The 18,372-nt window shown below is 34.8% G+C and overlaps 1 protein-coding gene across 1 annotated transcript in view; it reads right to left on the bottom strand.

The window, feature by feature from the left end:
- Positions 1–1,601: 1,601 nt before the first annotated feature.
- Positions 1,602–18,372, bottom strand: part of LOC129252996 (muscle segmentation homeobox) — a 54,913-nt gene continuing 38,142 nt past the window's right edge. Inside the window, exon 2 of the mRNA XM_054891205.1 lies at positions 1,602–2,278. Within this exon, the coding sequence (XP_054747180.1) occupies positions 1,941–2,278 (338 nt within the window). The 3' untranslated portion in view covers positions 1,602–1,940. The remainder of the gene's footprint in view (positions 2,279–18,372) is intronic.

Below are 18,372 nucleotides of genomic sequence, written 5' to 3' on the forward strand. Positions count from 1 at the left end.
GTAAATGTAAAAATAATTATTTAATAATTATAAATAAAAATTTCTAAAACGATGTGAAAAATATTTTCAAACCAAAAATAATTTAGAAAAGCAAAAAATTTAAAAATTATGTCTACAATTACACGATTTCGAAAATAATTTCAATTTAATAATAATCAAGAAAATAAAAAAAAAATATTTTTACAAGTACAAACAAAATTTTTTAAAACGATGTCGAAAATAATTTCAAATCTGAAATAATTAAAAAAAATCACCAAAAAGAAGCCTAAAACTTATTCAAATAATTTCTAAACCGATTTCGAAAATAACTTCGAAAATATTTTCAAACCAAAAAAAAATTAAGAAAATCACAATGCAAACCTGAAAATTATTCCAATAATTTCAGAAAATAGAAGCTGTTTTCGAAGATTATTTCGCAAATATAATTAAGCCAAAAATAAATAATAAAAAAAGTCAAAAATTATTTTTAGAATTATCTATAAACAAAAATTAAAAAAATCGAAAAAGTAAAAGTTAAAATTATTTAATAATTATAAACAACATTTTTTAAAACGATGTCGAAGATATTTTCACATTGAAAATAATTCTGATAATCCAAAAAAATTTAAAAATTATACCAAGAATTCAAAACAATAGCTTCTAAAACGATTTCGAACATATTTTCAGGCCGAACGTATATGAAAAAAATCAAAAATAACCCAAAAATTATGTTTGCAGTTATAAACAAAAATTTCTAAAATACTGTCGAAAATAACTTCGAAAATATTTTCAAGCCAAACGTAAATGAAAAAAATCAAAAAAAATAGTTCAAATTATATAAATAATTAAAACCAAATTTAATTTCGGAAATATTTTTAAACCAAAAATAAAATGAAATAAGTGGATGAAAGAAATGTTGAAATTATTTTTACAATTACAAACAAAAGCTTTCTGAATTAAGAAAGATAATAAATATGAAAAATAATATACAATAAAAATAATAAATAAAAGGATAATAAAGAATAATTTTATTCGAAATATTAAAAATCATAATAAAATTAAGAAATGAAGGTAAATCTTGACAACCAAATTTATAAAAGCTTGAAAAGTGTTGAGAGGCTAATGAATAGAAAAAACAAAACATATGTGAATGCATTTGAAAAAAATCAATTATTTGTTATGAATAATGCCTCCATTTGTGGAACAACATCAAGAGGCACGCCACAAAAAGGAGGAAAGGCTCGGCCAAACACCTAATAGAAGTGTACGCGTCAATTATGTATTTATTTAATGCCTTAATATATACATATTTACAATTTTTTTTCTTTTATTTGATTTTTTGTTTTCTTCTTCTTACTTTTAGTTATCAACTGAGCTTGTGTGTCTATTTTTTGGGCTTTTGTTTGTGTTTAATTACTTCTATAATTAAATTTTTTTTGATTACAATTTTCATTTAATTTAACATAAATTTTTTCTTTGTATATATTTACAGTTACAATGTAAAATGCGCTAACATCACAGCAATTTGGGTAAGTAAATCTACGAATATATATTTATAAATAAGAAAACTAAGGTTAATTGTGAAATTTTTAACCAACGTTAAAATCACATCGCCAAAAAATTCACTAAATGCAATTACCCGGTGTTCTATTCATTGTAGCTTTTGGCGATATATTTTTAGCGTTAAGACATTTTAGAATCCCACTCAAGTTTGCGTATCCAATAAACAAAATTATGCTAAGTATGCAATAAGAGTTGGGTGAGCGAACTCAGATACCATCTTGAACTCCGACGAGGGCAAAGTCTGCTAACATGACTCAGTATATTCTTACGTATGCAATTATGCATGTATTTGTAGTATACTACATGGGCTCCAGCGATTGATGCAGGTCGGAATTTCATGCCACAACTTCAGGTGTATCTTTACATACTCGTAGTAGAATATTTGCTTCACTTCCTTTTTATCCCAAATGCATTAGACTCGGATGAAAGTAGCCGGCCATCGCCCATTGCGCACCGGGTCCGCCACGTCCTAGTGCGGCCATTTTAATTTTTTCAATTTCGGCTTCTTGCAGACGTTTCGCTTTGGCGCGGCGATTTTGAAACCAGATTTTCACTTGCGTTTCGGTTAGACGCAGGGATGAGGAGAACTCAGCACGCTCTGCTATGCTGAGGTATTGTTTTTCGCGGAATTTCTTCTCCAGCGAGAGTAGCTGTTGCGTGGTGAAGGGTGTGCGTGGTTTACGATTCGGTTTGTGTTTGCGCAGATTACACTTAATGCGTGGCGGTTCATTGTTATCTAGAGAGAAATGAGAGAGAGAGAGGGAAAAAGATTAGCTTTCGAGTATTTGATTGTAGGTGTAATAAAAATATTTATGTGGGTGTAGACGCATGAAATGTCTACTTAATTGTTAAAAAGTGGAGTAATGTCCATGTCCATGGGTAAGTTGTTTTTGGACTGTCGGCGCAATTTTTCATATTTTTGAGAATCGAATAAGAAGTTGAGAAATCCGCAGTGGAAAGAAATTAATATACTATATCTAATTTTGGTTTAAAAAAGTGTTTACATACATTTTTTGAATATTAAAATTGTATTTCAAAATTTAATTTCTTTTCTGAATTTAGGCGCGAATTTTTTTTTTTTATTAAAATTGAAACACGATTTTCACTGTAAGTGGAATAGCAAATTTTAGCTGCAGTAAACTGGTTCTTTAAAAAAAATTTTAACCCTTTTGCATCACCGCATCCATAAAACCTTGCGGCAGCAAAACTTTTACTGTTTACTCTAATGAGAAAGAATTTTACAGGACTAATAAAATTATTTATTTTCATCAAAATTAAAAAAAAAATAATTTACTTTGGTTTATTTTGTTCTTGGTGATGAGAGAGAGTTTTTGCTCGCGCGGAATATTTCGCCCTTGGTGATGAGTGAGAGTGTTCGCTCGCGCGGAATTTTCCCTGCTTGGTAGAGAGTTTTTGTTCGCAAATTAATTATTCAAAAGGGTTATTTTGCTTATGTAATTTTTTAAAATTTATTTTTGTAAAGTTCTTTTTTCTAAATATGAATCACAATTAAGCTGCATTATAAAAAGTGATCTCATCTTCTGGTTTTCTTTTTTTTTAATTTTTAATTTGGTGTTTGTAATCTTTTTCATAAATATTTGTAAATGATTTTTGTTAAAAATAAAATCTAGCCAAATTTTTTTCAGCTTTACAGAGTGCTATTAAATTTTTGAAATATTTCTTTCAAGCGTAATTTTGTACCTGCTGAATTTTAACCAATTTTTTTCCACGCCCTTATTTAAATTTATTTTTGTCAAAAAAAATTTTTTTTGATATGAAACACAACCCTACTTCATCAAAAACTATCTCATCTTCCTGCTGTTTTCAAAAAAATTTTCGAATTTGCTTTTGTAATTTTGTTGCATTTATTTTTGTAAAGTTTTATTTTTTTAAATTATGAAACACAATCCCACATCTAAAAAATGATCTCATCTTCTGGCTTTTTTTCAAACAGTTTTAAAATTCGTTTTTGTAATTTTGCTTTAATTTATTTTCAGGTTCACTATCAAAAATTATCTTTCATCTTTCGCCTTTTTTCAAACACTTTTACATTTTTTTTGTAAATTATCAAAAATTATCTTTCATCTTTCGCCTTTTTTCAAACACTTTTACATTTTTTTTGTAAATTTTTTAAATTTGTTTCTTTTTTTAATTATGAAACGCAACCCAACTTGGATTTTTTCAAATTGGTTTAGAAATTTTTTCTTCTTAAATTTATTTTTGCAAAGTTATTTTTTTATTGGGAAACACAATCCAGCTTCATTATCAAAGGTTATCTCATCTTCTGGTTTTTTTCCAAATATATTTTAAATTTGTTTTTGTAACTATTTTATACAAATTTGGAAATTATTTATGTTAAAAATTTAATTCAGCCAAATTTTGTTCAACTTTAAAATAAGATCTCATCCTCTGTTTTTTTAAACAACTTTTAAGTTTCTTTCCTAATTTTATTAAATTTTTTTCAGTAAAGTTCTTTTTTAATTATAAAAAAATCGCACATCCCAAAAATGATCTTATCTTATTTCTTCAAAAAGTTTGTTTTTATTTGCTTTTGTAACTTTCTTACATTTATTTTGTAATATTTTTTTTTTTAATTCTAATCCACAATCTGATCTCATATTACTATTCCTAAATTTTTTAAATTTATTTCTTTTTTAATTATGAAACACAATCCAACTTGGCTTTTTCCAATTTTTTTAATTTGCTTTTGTAATTTTTTTAAATTTATTTTTGCTAAGTTCTTGTTTTAATTGTGAAACACAATCTAGCTTGATTATTAAAACTGATCTTGCCTTCTGGCGTTTTTCCGCAAATTTTTTAAAAGTCTATTTTTTTTTTTTTTTTTAATTTTTTTGAGTCTATTTTTGTAGCATTTTTTTATGTAACATAATAATTTTTTAAATTTTTTGTGTTTAATTAGGAAATACGAGACATTCCAGCTTGGCTTTTCTCAATTTTTTCTGAACTTTTCTTAAATTTATTTTTTTATAATTTTGTTTTTTTTTAAGGAAAAAAATCCAGCTTTCTTATCCAAAATGGTCTCACCTTCTGGCTTTTTTCAAATATTTTTTAAAACTGTTTTTGTAAATTTTTAAATTTTATACCTCTTTTAATTATGAATCCAAGTTGGAGGTTTTTTTTTTTTTTAATTTGCTTATGTAGCTTTTTTATAAAAATTTGGAAATTATTTTCATTAAAAATAAAATCTAGCCAAATTTTGTTCAGATTTACAGCCTAATTTTGTACCTGCTTGTTTCTTAATCTACACTCTTCCACGCCCTTTCGAAAGCTTTATTATAGGCTTACCGTATATGTAAATATTTTTGCGTTCAATTTCTCCAATTCAACGTAGTTCAATGCCCTGTACGAGTCGTTTTAAACTCTGCCTCACCCCACAAAAAAAAGCAAAAAAAAAAGTAGTGAAACGATCAAATGCAAATTGCTCAACACTTTGCATAAATTTCATGCAGCTGCAACAATAACAAAATCCTACAAATAATATACGTTCGCCAATAGCTTTGAAAAGGCAGACGGCAAGTAAAATAGTCAACTTTACTTATGGTACTTACATTACTTATAAAAAGAGACAATTAAAAAAACAACTGAATTCGCTTAACAAATGAGCGCTGTCAACACTCAACATGCACATAAGACTTCAAACTACTCGAAACAATACTAAAAATAAGCAATCAATTACATTGACAATGACAGTCAACAGTCAGCAGAATAGCGGCGGCAGAAAGGCAAGCGAGGCAGAGAAACCGGCAGCCCAACCGGTCGACGAACAGACAGTTGCCAATTAAATACAAATAAATACTTTCGCTATTTAAAAATAAATTCAATTAAAACGATACGTTTACAAGCTGAATTACTTTTGGAATTGCAGGTATTTGTTATAGCCATTGTTGTTGTTGCTGCCATTGTTTCTATTGACTAGTTTGTAGGTATTTATTTAGCGAACTCACTTTTTTCCTATTGCTATCATTGTTGGCACGAGCTCTGAGCATACATATGTATGTGTGTATGTATGTATGTTTGTACATATGCCTACGTAACTAGCTACATATATAGCTCAGTAATAGGGCACCAGCGATATTTGCATATAATTGAAAATCAATTAGGCGATCGCCTGTTGACGGCAATGCGGTGATGACAACTGGCGCGACAGCTGCACCAGCAGCAGCAGCAGCAACTGCGACTTATGCTGTATTAACCAAGCAAGCAACAACTATCACATTTTTGTAAATAATTTGCATTAGCAACATCAACAACAACAAGAACAATGCAATGAAATTCCGCACATTATTTGCATGCAGCAATTCTTTTGTGTGCAGACACCCGGGCGTATGAGTAACGCAGTTGAATGATTGCATGAAAAATGTGTACCAAAAAGAGAGTGCAACACAAAAACAAAAAATTACTGCAACTACAAATGGAATTGGTGCGATGTCCATGGCAAGCTGGCATTATTTTAGTTATATTATTTTTTTAATTAAGTAGTTGTTTTCTATGTTTTTTGCTCTGCTCAACGGCCTGTCCTCTACTTAGTCGCTATTTAAGTGGCCAATAAATTTGCTGTCCAAATCATTTGTCACACGATGGGCTGAGTGACATACACGAAAACACTATAAACGCGCAAACAAAGCTGAGTGCTGGGTTAGGCGAAAGGAAGCCTACAGCAATGCAAAGGCTGTAGGAACTCCAAGGGTACTGACGCAAAACAAAAAAAAAAAACGATGTACAAGTGTACTGCGAAAAAAATGCGAAATTTTAATTTGGGCATTTTTTCTTGCACACAACAATCTGCAAAGAAACTAAATGAAGAAACAAAAAAACGAGCAATGCCTGAGCAGCTGTGTGACATTGATTTCACAGCAGCAATGTGCGGCATGCCCATCTGCGTCGTGGCATTTTAATGTTAACGTTAATGAAAATGCAAGCAAATGCACTGCGTCGAATGATACTCAGCTGCAAGTCAACGAGTATGCAGAAAGGTCGTCAAGAGGCTGCTTCCCGCTGGTTGCTAGTAATTTTCATGCAAAACCACAAAGTTGTGCCTGGAATGTACAAAGGCATCCAGCAAATGGGGTCGCGCGTAAATGGCGAACAGTTTAACATACAAATGGAACTTGAGTTTTGTAGCTGATAAAAGCATACATGCACTTTGTAGGTTTGTGCATATGCGTTAGTGTATTTAAATGTATATATATATATGTATGTAGTCACGTATTAATTCAGATGTAAGAAGTGCTACTGAAAGTACGGCTGTGCTGAGGATGCACAAAAATCGATCAGCTCTGTGGTACATATGAATGTACATATGTATATGCGCAAACATTAAAACTTTTGTATATATTTACAACAGGCTGATTCCGTATGCTTATCATTACTTTACCGCATATCTTCATTATAAAACATAAATAATTTTTTTATTAAGCTTCTGATGCTACGGAACTTCATTTCTTAATTCCAACTAATTTTGACGGTCTGTTCGGTAATTAAAAATTGTTAAAAAAGCATTCTGAACTATTAGCATCAAGTAAAGTCTAATAGTTTTTTTTATAATATTATGTTCCTGTCACAAAGAAATGTTTTCCAAATTTCTCACACCTGCTTTCCACCTTAGAGAATCAACATAAAGTAAGAAATACTAAAAATGTTAATTGTTGTTGATCAGTGTAATTTTATGATATAAACGAGTTTGTAGATGAGACAAATCTGCTTTAAAGTTGTGATGTTTAACCAGAAAAAAGTATCGATGAGGATCTATTAGTCTTAAAAGAGGTAGAGGAGAGTACGGGTTACAAAATGCCTTCAATTGGTCAGTTATCTTTCCTAAAACGATTTGCTGTATTTTGTTATCTAGAATCCATCATTAAAATGTTAAATTTGTTTACTAGAAAGGATGATTCACAGGGATCATGCAATCAATTTCGCGCGATCTAAAAGCTTTTCGATGGCCTCTACGGACGCAAAACGTTTTGCTTTCATGGCCAAATGCAACTTTCTAAATAGGTCGAAGTCACAGGGAGCCATATAAGGCGAATACGGTGAGTGATTGGTGGTTAAAATGCGATTTCTAGTCAAACAATCAGTCGCAAGAGTGAATCGATGAGCACCAGCTTCCTCCTTCGCGGTATTCGACGAGTGCGATGCAACAAACGCTTTAAAATGCCAAGATAGAAAATTGCATTGACGGTTTGGCTCTTTGGCACGAACTTCTTGTGAACAATTCCCTTGGAATTGTAAAAACAAATGAGCATCGACTTGATTTTTGACCTCTCCAAATGCGGTTTTTTGGGTGGTGGCTCGTCGGGGGCCTTCCATTCGGCACTTTGACGCTTAGTTTCAGCTTCATGTTGGAAACACCGCGTTCCATCGCCAGTTACAATGTTGTAAAGGAAGTTATCTTCTCGCCTGTTTAATGAGGTCTTTCGAATGTTAAATTCCTCAGTTAACTTCTTCGGAATGAAACGTGCACAGACCTTTCGTAGGCCCAAATGATCAGTTAAAATGTGATAAATCGATTGAAGGTTGTTCAGCAATACTTTGCGCTACAGCAGCGGTATTCTTAACAGAAGATCCAGTTTTTTGATGTAACAGTCCTTTTTCTATCTTCGGCAGAGCCAATTTCTTGAAATTTTTTACCAACATTTTAATTGTCGACTCATTCGGACGTTTATTGACACCAAAAAAAAAAAAAAAATCACGAATTTTGGGATTTTTTTTTTTAAAGATCGAACATTTTCTATCATATAAAATTTTACACCGGTCTATATGATCAATTTTAAAGGTCACATAAAAAAGATGCCGTCTAGGAGTTATACGCTACTGGCGTCTAGGCCTCACTTTTGAAAAAACTTTACTTGTCTGTTAATTGGGAGAGAAGGTTTTATACTACAATTGAAGAGGAGGGATGGCACAAAGGCATGAAGCCTGGCCATAGGACTTTTCACATCTACACAGATGGCTCTAAAACTTCAGATGGAGTGGGAGCGGGCATTTACTGCTCAAAACTATCCCTAGGCAGCCAATCAAGTTGCCAAACCACAGCAGTATTTTCCAAGCGGAAGGTTTTGCTGAGATCTACACAAGAGCAAGAAAGAACTCAATAATTAATATATACGCGGACAGTCAAGCAGCAATAAAAGCAATAAGCTCATATTGTATTAAGACCAAAAATGATCAACGGAGCAGGGAGGCAATAGAAAGGCTAGCAGCAGGCTACATATCTATTGGGTACCTGGTTACAAAGGCATTATGTGGAACGAAATACTAGATGAGATAACAAAAAGTGCTGTTAGACTACCTTTTGAACAAAAGAACGACATACCAAAAACAGCTAAATACTATGTACAACGAAATGGACGACTACATGAAAAAATTTGTGGAAGCTAGGAGGACTAATTTGACCACAAAACAGCAAAAGTTATGTGTAGAACTAACGACAAAAAACTGACTCAATTCGCGAAAGGAGTGCAGAACTACAGGGTGGCTGATGAATTTTGCTACATTAAGAAACTCAAATAACTTTTTTTTAGTGTATGGAATTCATTTCTTTTTTTTTCAAGTTGAAGGTCATTAAATTTTATTAAATGTAGCTTAACTAGTTTTAAAAATAATTGAATTTAAATGCCCCCCCATGCTCGTTGACACAAGTGCGGCATCTTAGTAAAATGTTGTTCATTGCTGCTTTGAGAGTTGCGACAGGAATAGCCGCAATTGTTGCCCGAATGGATTGTTTTAGTTCATCCAAATTTGTTGGCTTTGTTTTATAAACTTCTTGTTTACATAAACCCCACAAGAAAAAGTCAGGTGCAGTAAGGTCAGGCGACCTGGGGGGCCAACGAAATTCGGAGTTTCTTGAAATCAGTTTATTGGGAAATTTTCGTCGCAACTCTGTAATAACAGTCTGGGCTATGTGAGACGTTGCCCCATCTTGTTGAAACCACACAGAGTTGAAAGGAATTCTCTTTCGGCGAAGTTCTGGATAGAAAAATTCTTTCAGCATTTTCAAATAACGGTCTCCAGTAACCGTAACGGTGTGACCATTTTCTTCAAAAAAATAAGGCCCGACAATACAGCGTGAAGAAACCGCACACCACACTGTCACGCGAAGAGGATGCAATTCCGTCTCGTGGAGTATCTGTGGGTTAGAAGTACTCCATATTCGACAATTTTGTTTGTTCACATTGCCGTTTAAATCGAAATGGGCCTCATCAGACATGAAAAGGCAGTTTAACATGTTTTGGTCTTCTTCCACCATTTGCAGGATCTTCTGGCAAAATTCCAAGCGAATCGGCAAGTCTGCTGCATTCAGTTTGTTAACCATTTGAATTTTGTAGGGAAATAAGTCTAAATCTTTGTGCATTATTGTTTGCAAAGACTGTCGGCTGACACCAAGTTGAGCAGATAAGCTTCTTGTTGAAACCCTTGGATTGCTTTGTATAGCTGCAGCTACAGCAGCGATCGTTTCCTCCGTCCGAACTGATGGGTTTCGATGATAAGGCCTTCTCGCGACTGTTCCTTGCTCAGCAAAATTATTCACCAGTCTCATTATGGTCCATCTGCTCGGGGGATCGCCGCCAAACATCCGCCTGTACTCTCTCTGTACCAAAACTACGGACTCCAGTGCGTGATAGCGGCGGACTATCCAAATTCTTGTTTGTGTGTCCCAGTTATCCATTTTAATAAATTTCAAAGATCAATCTGTAAATTAAAACAAAAATGGAACAGATAACTTAAAAAGAATAAAAAGTTATTCAATTTTTTTTTGGTAGCGGCTTTCATCAGCCACCCTGTATTATAGGTATGCTAACAGATCATAATCTATTGACTATATGCGTACAAAATAGGTATTCCTAACACGGACAAATGCAGGAAATGCAGAGAGGATGTTGAGGAAACTTTAGAACACCTTCTGTGCGTTTGTCCGGCATTATTCAAAATGTTTTAACATACCTGGGAGCCCCATTGTTTGAGGGTCTGGAGGACGTCTCGAAACCGGATCTCCTAGCTCTGCTTAAATTCGCCAACAGCGCTGACATCCTACATGATGCCTACTTTCGGTATTCATAGAGCTCGGTCTCCATTTGGTATCGTTAGTGACCAAAACCACTAGTTTTTTCAGTCACTTCTCTGCATTATTAAACGCGCAATATGCAAATACTTCTACGTATACACATCCAAGTGCACCAGCATTGTGGGATTTGCATAAAAACTGACGCACGCGCTGCCAAATTATACGTTAAAAAAAAAAGAACCAAAAACAAAATTAAAACGCGAAACACAATTGCACCCGATAAATCAAGGGGAAAGTCAACTGAAAATGAGGAGGAACATTTTAATTTTATGCACAATTTCGTTGCTCGAATGCGTGGCATAGCGGTAATTGTAATTGTTTATTGCTTTTTCTTAGTTTGCATTGTATTGTCGACAGCTCGTTGCTTGTCGTTCTTTTTTTGTAATTTTTGAATATTTTTAGCAGGCACGCAAAAAATGCTTCCCAATTATGCTTTGAGATGGCTGCTGCAGTAAATATTTGGCGCGCTGTATTTTTTGCTGTTATTTTGTTCATATTTTGTTCATCAAAAGAAGATATTTCATATTTTCTGCGGCTCAGCAGAAATCTTAATATCTTCATAATTTGAGTGTAAGTATGTATGTATGCATATGTATATACATACATATATACCTCCATATACTTACTGCTATATTTTACTTTTCATTTTCGGTTGCGAAAAAAGTTTGCCTAACTGAAACTAAATATTCTCTTTTGTGGATTGTCACAAAATTATTTGGTTGGTCAGAGTCATCGGAATGAAAATAATCAATTAGATCTCAAAAGTAAAAAAATTTTATGGCTTTGCTTTTCAAACCGAATTGGCAAGAATTGTTTGATATTTTATTAACAAATTTTCAACAAGTTTTTTTTCGTTACATAAAAATCATTTGATATCAGTAAATCTAAGCCAAAAAATTACAAAAATTTTGTAAGCAAATTTTTACATGCTAAATGTTTTTGTGACTTTTATTTTTTGTTTTAGTTCTAATTTTGTATTTTATTAAGAAAATTAATCTCAAACTCAAATGCAATAAAAAGTTTAAGAAGTGATACTTTTTTTGTAGAAAAATCTGAACATTTAAATTGAATTAGTTATTGCTTTTTTATTGTTTTCTTAAATTGCCTTAATATTTCATACTGTTTTGGCCTTTTAAGTTTTTTAAATATTTTTAAAGATACTTTTTTCAATTTCATCTTTTTTGGCCTTTAAGTTTTTTAAATTTTTTTAAAGATACGTTTTTTCAATTTCATCTTTTTTGGCCTTTTAAGTGTTTTAAATATTTTTAAACATAATTCTTTCAATTTCATCTGCACAATTTACGTATTTGCGCTGCCATTGTTGCGTCTTTTTGTTATGTTTTAATTAAACGTTGCATTTGTTAATTGGAACGCAACCGAGCGTGAAGCCCGAGCAAAGTGGTGTGCAGCAGTGCGCAACTGCAACAATTACAGCCGAAAAATGAGAGCAAAGATTATTGCATTCGCAAAAAACAAAGTGCAAAATTGGAAGATATTCTCGACCACAGGAAAATATAGAGAAATTTAGAAAATTTAATCAAATCTTTTTTTTGTAAGAATCTGCTCGTAGTTGTGTGATAAAAATATCTATTGGCGAAACGTTTTGAAACTAAATCAATTTGCAGTCAGAAATAACAAGGAAAACTAGAAGAATGAACAAGAGAAAGGAATGGAGTTTCAAACAGCAGCTAAGTAGCTCAAACTTTAAATATTTTATATACAAAAAAAAAAAAAATAGTAGTAAAAATATATTCGTTAGTGTGTACATTAGAGCGGGTCAATTTGCTCTTCAAAAATATAGTCAACTAAAGTATCCGGCGGCTGAAGTATTCTACGAGCAATTCTGAAGAAAAACGACCAGGGAAGTTTAGTACAGCACAGGCCCTATGTTCCACAAGGAGATCAGGACAGCCGTAAGCAAGTAAGTAAGTAAGTAAGTGTCAATACCGTTACAGCTGGGTAGAACTGAGAGCATTCATTTAACTTGGAATGCTAGATCTTCTGTGAAATTTTTTCTCCCCTAACAAACAGCTGTTAAATCAGATTCATCAACTTCACTACTTAAATACCGCGCATGCGCACAAAGCTGAGTTTTTACGTTTCACCATTCACTATGAATGATGTAAGTGCAAGTTTGATTATATATATTTATATATACATATATATAGAGATGAAAATTCTGTTTGATTACAACAACAATACACATAAATTTTCACAATTTATAGCTCCTGACGGGGTAGAGGCAGCAAACGCCGTTCATATGACTTTCTCAAATACAAAAGTATTTTTTCTTGGAAATGCGAGCAGAAATGTATGTATTTATGGATATAAATACTCTTGTAAGTATGTTCGAATACGTGTACCATTTCGATATTCCAACTTCAACTTGCTTCGGTTTGCGACTTAATCGTCTGATGGTGCATTTGTTCTCCTACGTTGCAATGAATGCCAACACAAGGAGCAATTTAATTGTCAATTAATTAAGCCACACCAGCCATTAAATCGAAATCTTAACTTTTAGTTGCTCGAAGTCCCAAAGGAGCGGGGGCTAATGCTGTGTGTGTGTGTGTGAGTGAGTGTGTTTAACCCAATAAACAAAAGTTGCAGAAAACCGGTGTGGTTAGCTTCATACGGAGCGAAGATGTTTATCTACGTAAAGAATTCTGAGGGATAAGCTGTTGCGATTTCAGTATGATTTATGAATGGAATTATTCAATTTTGGAATGAAAACCGAATATGTTTTCTTAACGAACTTTTGAGCAGTTTCGGTATCAAATTCCCTTATGAGTTCTGCACACAGTTTCGTAAAAAATGTAGATTCAGATTTTTGTATGAATTTTCGGAAGAAATATGTGTTGAACTTTATGTGTTTCTTTCTTTTGCGCTTTGAACATTTTCTGTATATTTAACTATGATCAGAGAAAGTTAGGTTAGGTTAGCGATACCAGATGGAGCTCATTAGTTTGGTGTTTTGAAGTAATTGCTGTTGTTGTTGTAGCAGTTTAATAAGCACTGTCAGTGCAATGTAGTTACCGGTCGTCTTCGTCTAACCCATCTAACGGTAGACCCAGAAAACGTGCTGTTTCGACAGGTTGTATTCAGAGGGAGAGCGGTGTTGGGTGAGTAGGTTTAATGGGGCATGTGAAAAGGTGGCTAGTGTCGTGCGGTGTGCCTTCACATGCTGGACATATGTTGGGTATGTCGTGGTCGATTCTGGATAGTTAGCAGTTAAACCCGCTACAATATCTATAACGCAAACGGGCCAAAGTTAAGCGGGTGCCGCCGGCTAGTTGAAGTTCTTCGTCTGCAAGAGGTGGTGGTTGGCTTCCGATGGCGGCCTTCAGAGGTCGGGAGTTTAGGGAGGGGGCAAGTGTCTCCCTATGAAAGTCGTTTCTATGTATACTGTTTTGAAGTAATATACTTGCATGGTGTCTGTTTCTATTGTGAATTTAGGGTGACATTTCGATCCGTCTGGAGAGATATCTTTCGATCCGTCAAACTATGGTGTCCCTAAAGATCTTACGCGTATTTTGAATAGTGCAGCTCATCCGCAAAGGAGTTGCTATACAGTTTCCCTACATTTCCTGCATTCCTTGCTGTCCGAGATTCCTTATCTTGTAAACTTACGCTGCTACTGGGCTGTGACCCCGTCAGCATGCTTATCATAGTTCTATAGCCCGCTTGTGACCAACAATTTTGAATGAGTCGCTACTCGCTGAAGGAGATCGGTCGGTATCTCGTGAATAACTTTAGCCAACCTTCCAATGTCTCAATCGAAACTGGTTTATCCACAAAGCATTTAGACTTTACACACTTTACACCTCCACAAGTAAAAGTCCAAAGGTGTGATATCACACGATCTTGGTGACCAATCCACTGGTCTGAGGCGAGAGATAAATTGCTCACCGAAACGACGACGCAGTAAAAGTTAACCTTGGAGTTTATACTCGTACCAGTAGTAACACATGTTAGGTCTGCTGCTTTTTCTACTGCGAAAACCTCCGCCTGGAATACAGTGCAGTAGTCTGGGGGCTTATACGATATGATAAGAGTAGCGAAGCACCGTTACTCGTAAAATTAACTCTTGTCATAAATTAAATATTTTGTCACCATTTCTTAAGTTTCAAGAAAATCGGTATTTCTTGCTTACTGGGATATCTGCTGTTACGTAGTGCGCGAGGAGAAAAAATGCTTGCAGCCTTCAGACTGCCACAAGGAATGTCTGTGGTGCTCATATTCTGTTGTTATTATTATTATTATTATTGCTGATTGTTTTAGCTGTTGTCGCTTTTGTCACACGGCTGTCACGTCACGTTATCGTCATAACGTAATCAAATGAATGTCAGCAAAGTCAGCGCGAGAGAGTAGGGCGGTAAGGAATGGAGCGAGTACAGCAGAGGCTGCAGGTACCGTTGTGGCTACTCAGCGACTACAACAAGAAGACTTGAAGCGCAGTCAGTGTTGCTAGCACCTCAATTTATTTGTTGTTACGACTGTAGGACCTTTTTGTAATAGCCACATAGCCAACATACGATGCATTTTTTGTTCTTATTTATATTTGTTTTTTTGTTTTATACATTCTGATGTGTTTGTCATTTCTTGGAAATCGAACTCATCAGCTACACCAGCTTCTATATTCAAATTTCTTTACTCATTTGCGTACATTTCAATTCGATCACAACCGCAACCAAACCAAACGTGGCTTAATTGTTGCTTAATGTTGTTGTGGAACAAAGACAACAGCTAAATGCATACATGACAATAAAAGCAAAACAAGCACAAAAAAAATGCTGATCATAATAATAAACTAAACTGCCAACACAAATGAGGCAAACAAAAGCAGCGCACGAGACCTGCAGCATTCTGTAGTCTGGCAGGCAGCAAGGTGCGATCCAGATGAGGCGCACACACAAACAAATGGAAGTAGCACACATACAAAACATTTATTGATATGCACACATACATACATAGATCTACATAAGCATGGAAGCCAGCCTGGGAATTACTTGGGCAGGAGCTGTTGCTGCCGGGCATGCGCTTCATTACCTTGCAGGTGTGTCTCGCTCCCAACGCTACACAGCCAGACTCGACGGCGAACACTTCGCGTCGATCATTAGCTTGGAAACCAAATAAAACAATTGAATAAAACAAAAACAAAAAAAAAAAAACGAAACGAAACGTATGAACACCCATTTCAGTGATCGTCAGTGATCAGCAGCGGCAGAAGGGGCAGCATTATGGGGCCATTAAGTAATTAGTGTGACATGTCAAAGTTACGTTTGCATCTTCGTTGTGTTCTCGCTTTAATATGAATTTAATTAAAAAGAGCGCGGCGGACAGGTTGTGCACCGAGTACGAGTATTTAACTGGCACAACCCCAACTACGATTCGCCCGGTTGCGAGTGTTTATTGAGACAGTATTTATTGTAGGCAGAGAGTTAAAGAGGCAAAGCATTTAATAGCAGTTGAAAGTCACACAATGGAGGCAATGAGCAGCCAGTAGTCAGCAGGCAATGGATGAAGACAGCATTCATACACAAAATGAGCAACACCAACAATAACTTACTAAAACCGCTGTAAGAATATATGTGACTGGTTTTTCGTTTGCAGAGCTGCGATCGATTTTATTGAGACAAAAAAAATAAAACTAAAAAAAAAATTACAAAAAAATAAAGAGAAAACGAAATTAACAAACAGCTTTGCAGCAATTCGGACATAATGTTGGGAGGTGGTTAGTGACTCGTTAACTAACTCGGTAACTAAGAAATAAAATAAAAAATTAAAAAATAAAATAAAATATATATATTTTAACTAGAGTGTGCATAACTGTAATTTGCCCTGCTGTAAAGTGAATTTGTGTTTATAGTATATTAGTTGGCGAGTTGCTAGTTAATTTCAATAGGAATGCGAAAATAAGGAGTTGAAAAAGTTTAGCATAAAATTTGCCAAATTTCCACAAAGAATAAAGAAAATTGTTATAGCCGCTAGAACAATAGAAAACATTAACTGGAGAGTACTTAAAGCGCGGGCGAAGAAGACATACAGCCAGGGCCGTAGAGAACATATCCGGGCCCCGGGGGAAAATTGTAAATGCGGGCCCTTTCCAATCATGTCTACTTCATATAATTCGGAATTACCCTCGAGTTCGGGCCCCTCTGAAAGCTCCGGGTCCGGGGAAAAAGTACCCGATCCCCCCCTCTCGTCGGGCTTGGATACAGCCAGAACTACTGATGGCCGATCCGCAAACTTAAGCGGAAGTTCTGTATCCACACTTCACCGCCGACTGGGACAAGGAAAAGCTGCCTCCGTCCTGGACAAACGGCATCATCGTGAAGCTGCCGAAGGAAGGCGATTTTCATGACGGCGGCAACTAGCGAGGAATAACCCTGCTCACCACCTCTATCACGATCAAGCAAGACAGACTCCAATGTATTGAATGCTCCTTAAGGGATGATCAAGGTCAATTGCAGGCCAAACAAAGAAAGAACGGCATTTGGGCGAGTACATATAGTATGGGGGAGTTCGCAAATCTCCAGGCGCACTAAACTACGAATATTCCGCTTATACGTGAAGTCCGTATTGTTGTGCAGAACCGAAACATAGCTGGCCTTTAACACCATCACCATCGCTTAGCAAACAACCAGATAGCATCACGAGAATGGTATTGGATTGAACCCGCAAGGGAGCAGAGATTGTGATCGACGAAAAACACTTGTCGATGTTGCTGACATCATGTGGGACGGCGCAAAAACAACAGCCTAGAACCGTGTATGATGGAAGAGTCTTGTTAAGGCCCTATGCTAATTCTGATTAAAATCCAGTGCGACAGACGGTTATTAAGCGGATTAGTGAACAGCTGATTTGCTTATTGGATATTTTTGTTACTAAAAGATGGACCGAAGGCAACAAATACGGGTATTAGCTGCCCTGATGCTACGAAATAATTATTTATTTAAAAAAAATCTTCAACTGCTTCGAAATATCAAAACAAAACTAGTGTAAAAAAGCACTTCATCCAGTTTTTTCTTTTCTTCTCTTTAAAAGTTTCATTATTTTTCATTCACAATAGATGCTAACTGTACTTTTTCGGCAATGCTGCTATCAAAAACAAGGAAGAGAGTGAAGACAATATCTCAGTGATGTTCCTTTCACATAAGTCAAGAACACATGTGGTGGACCCTTATCTTATTCCATTAAATCTTCTTGCTGGGTTTGCCGCATTCCCCACAAAATGTTCCTACTGACGTTTGCGTGTATGAGTGAGTGTATGTACTATCGTCCCACCAAAATTTATAAACAAATAAATTATAGACAATTTAGAGTGTGCTATGACAGCAGCAACAACAAACACAATGATTTAGTATACACCAACAACAAATTACGAAGCTGCACTAAACATCATTACAACGAAAGGGTCAAACGAAACCGAATGTAGATACTTGATGAAAAAAGAAAGAGGTGAAAATAACGAAAAAAGGTAAATAAGTGTTTATGAAAATGGTCGACTAGTTTGAAGAGAAAACTTTTGAAAAGGGTCTAGTAAAAAATGTCATTCGCGGACATTAACAACGCACATAAATATGAATGAATTAAAGGCAAACTTGTGGTGGGGAGGGGAAAAGAGTTGTATATGGAATCACTTGAATTTTCTTGGTTTTGTTTTTATTTGTATTGCTTTGCATATTGAACAGTTAATTTTGGTTGCAAGCGCTTAATTTGGTTACTTTGTAGATAAGTGATTTATTGCA

The sequence above is a fragment of the Anastrepha obliqua genome, chromosome 1 (genome assembly GCF_027943255.1).
Source record: "Anastrepha obliqua isolate idAnaObli1 chromosome 1, idAnaObli1_1.0, whole genome shotgun sequence".
Lineage (NCBI taxonomy): Eukaryota > Metazoa > Arthropoda > Insecta > Diptera > Tephritidae > Anastrepha > Anastrepha obliqua.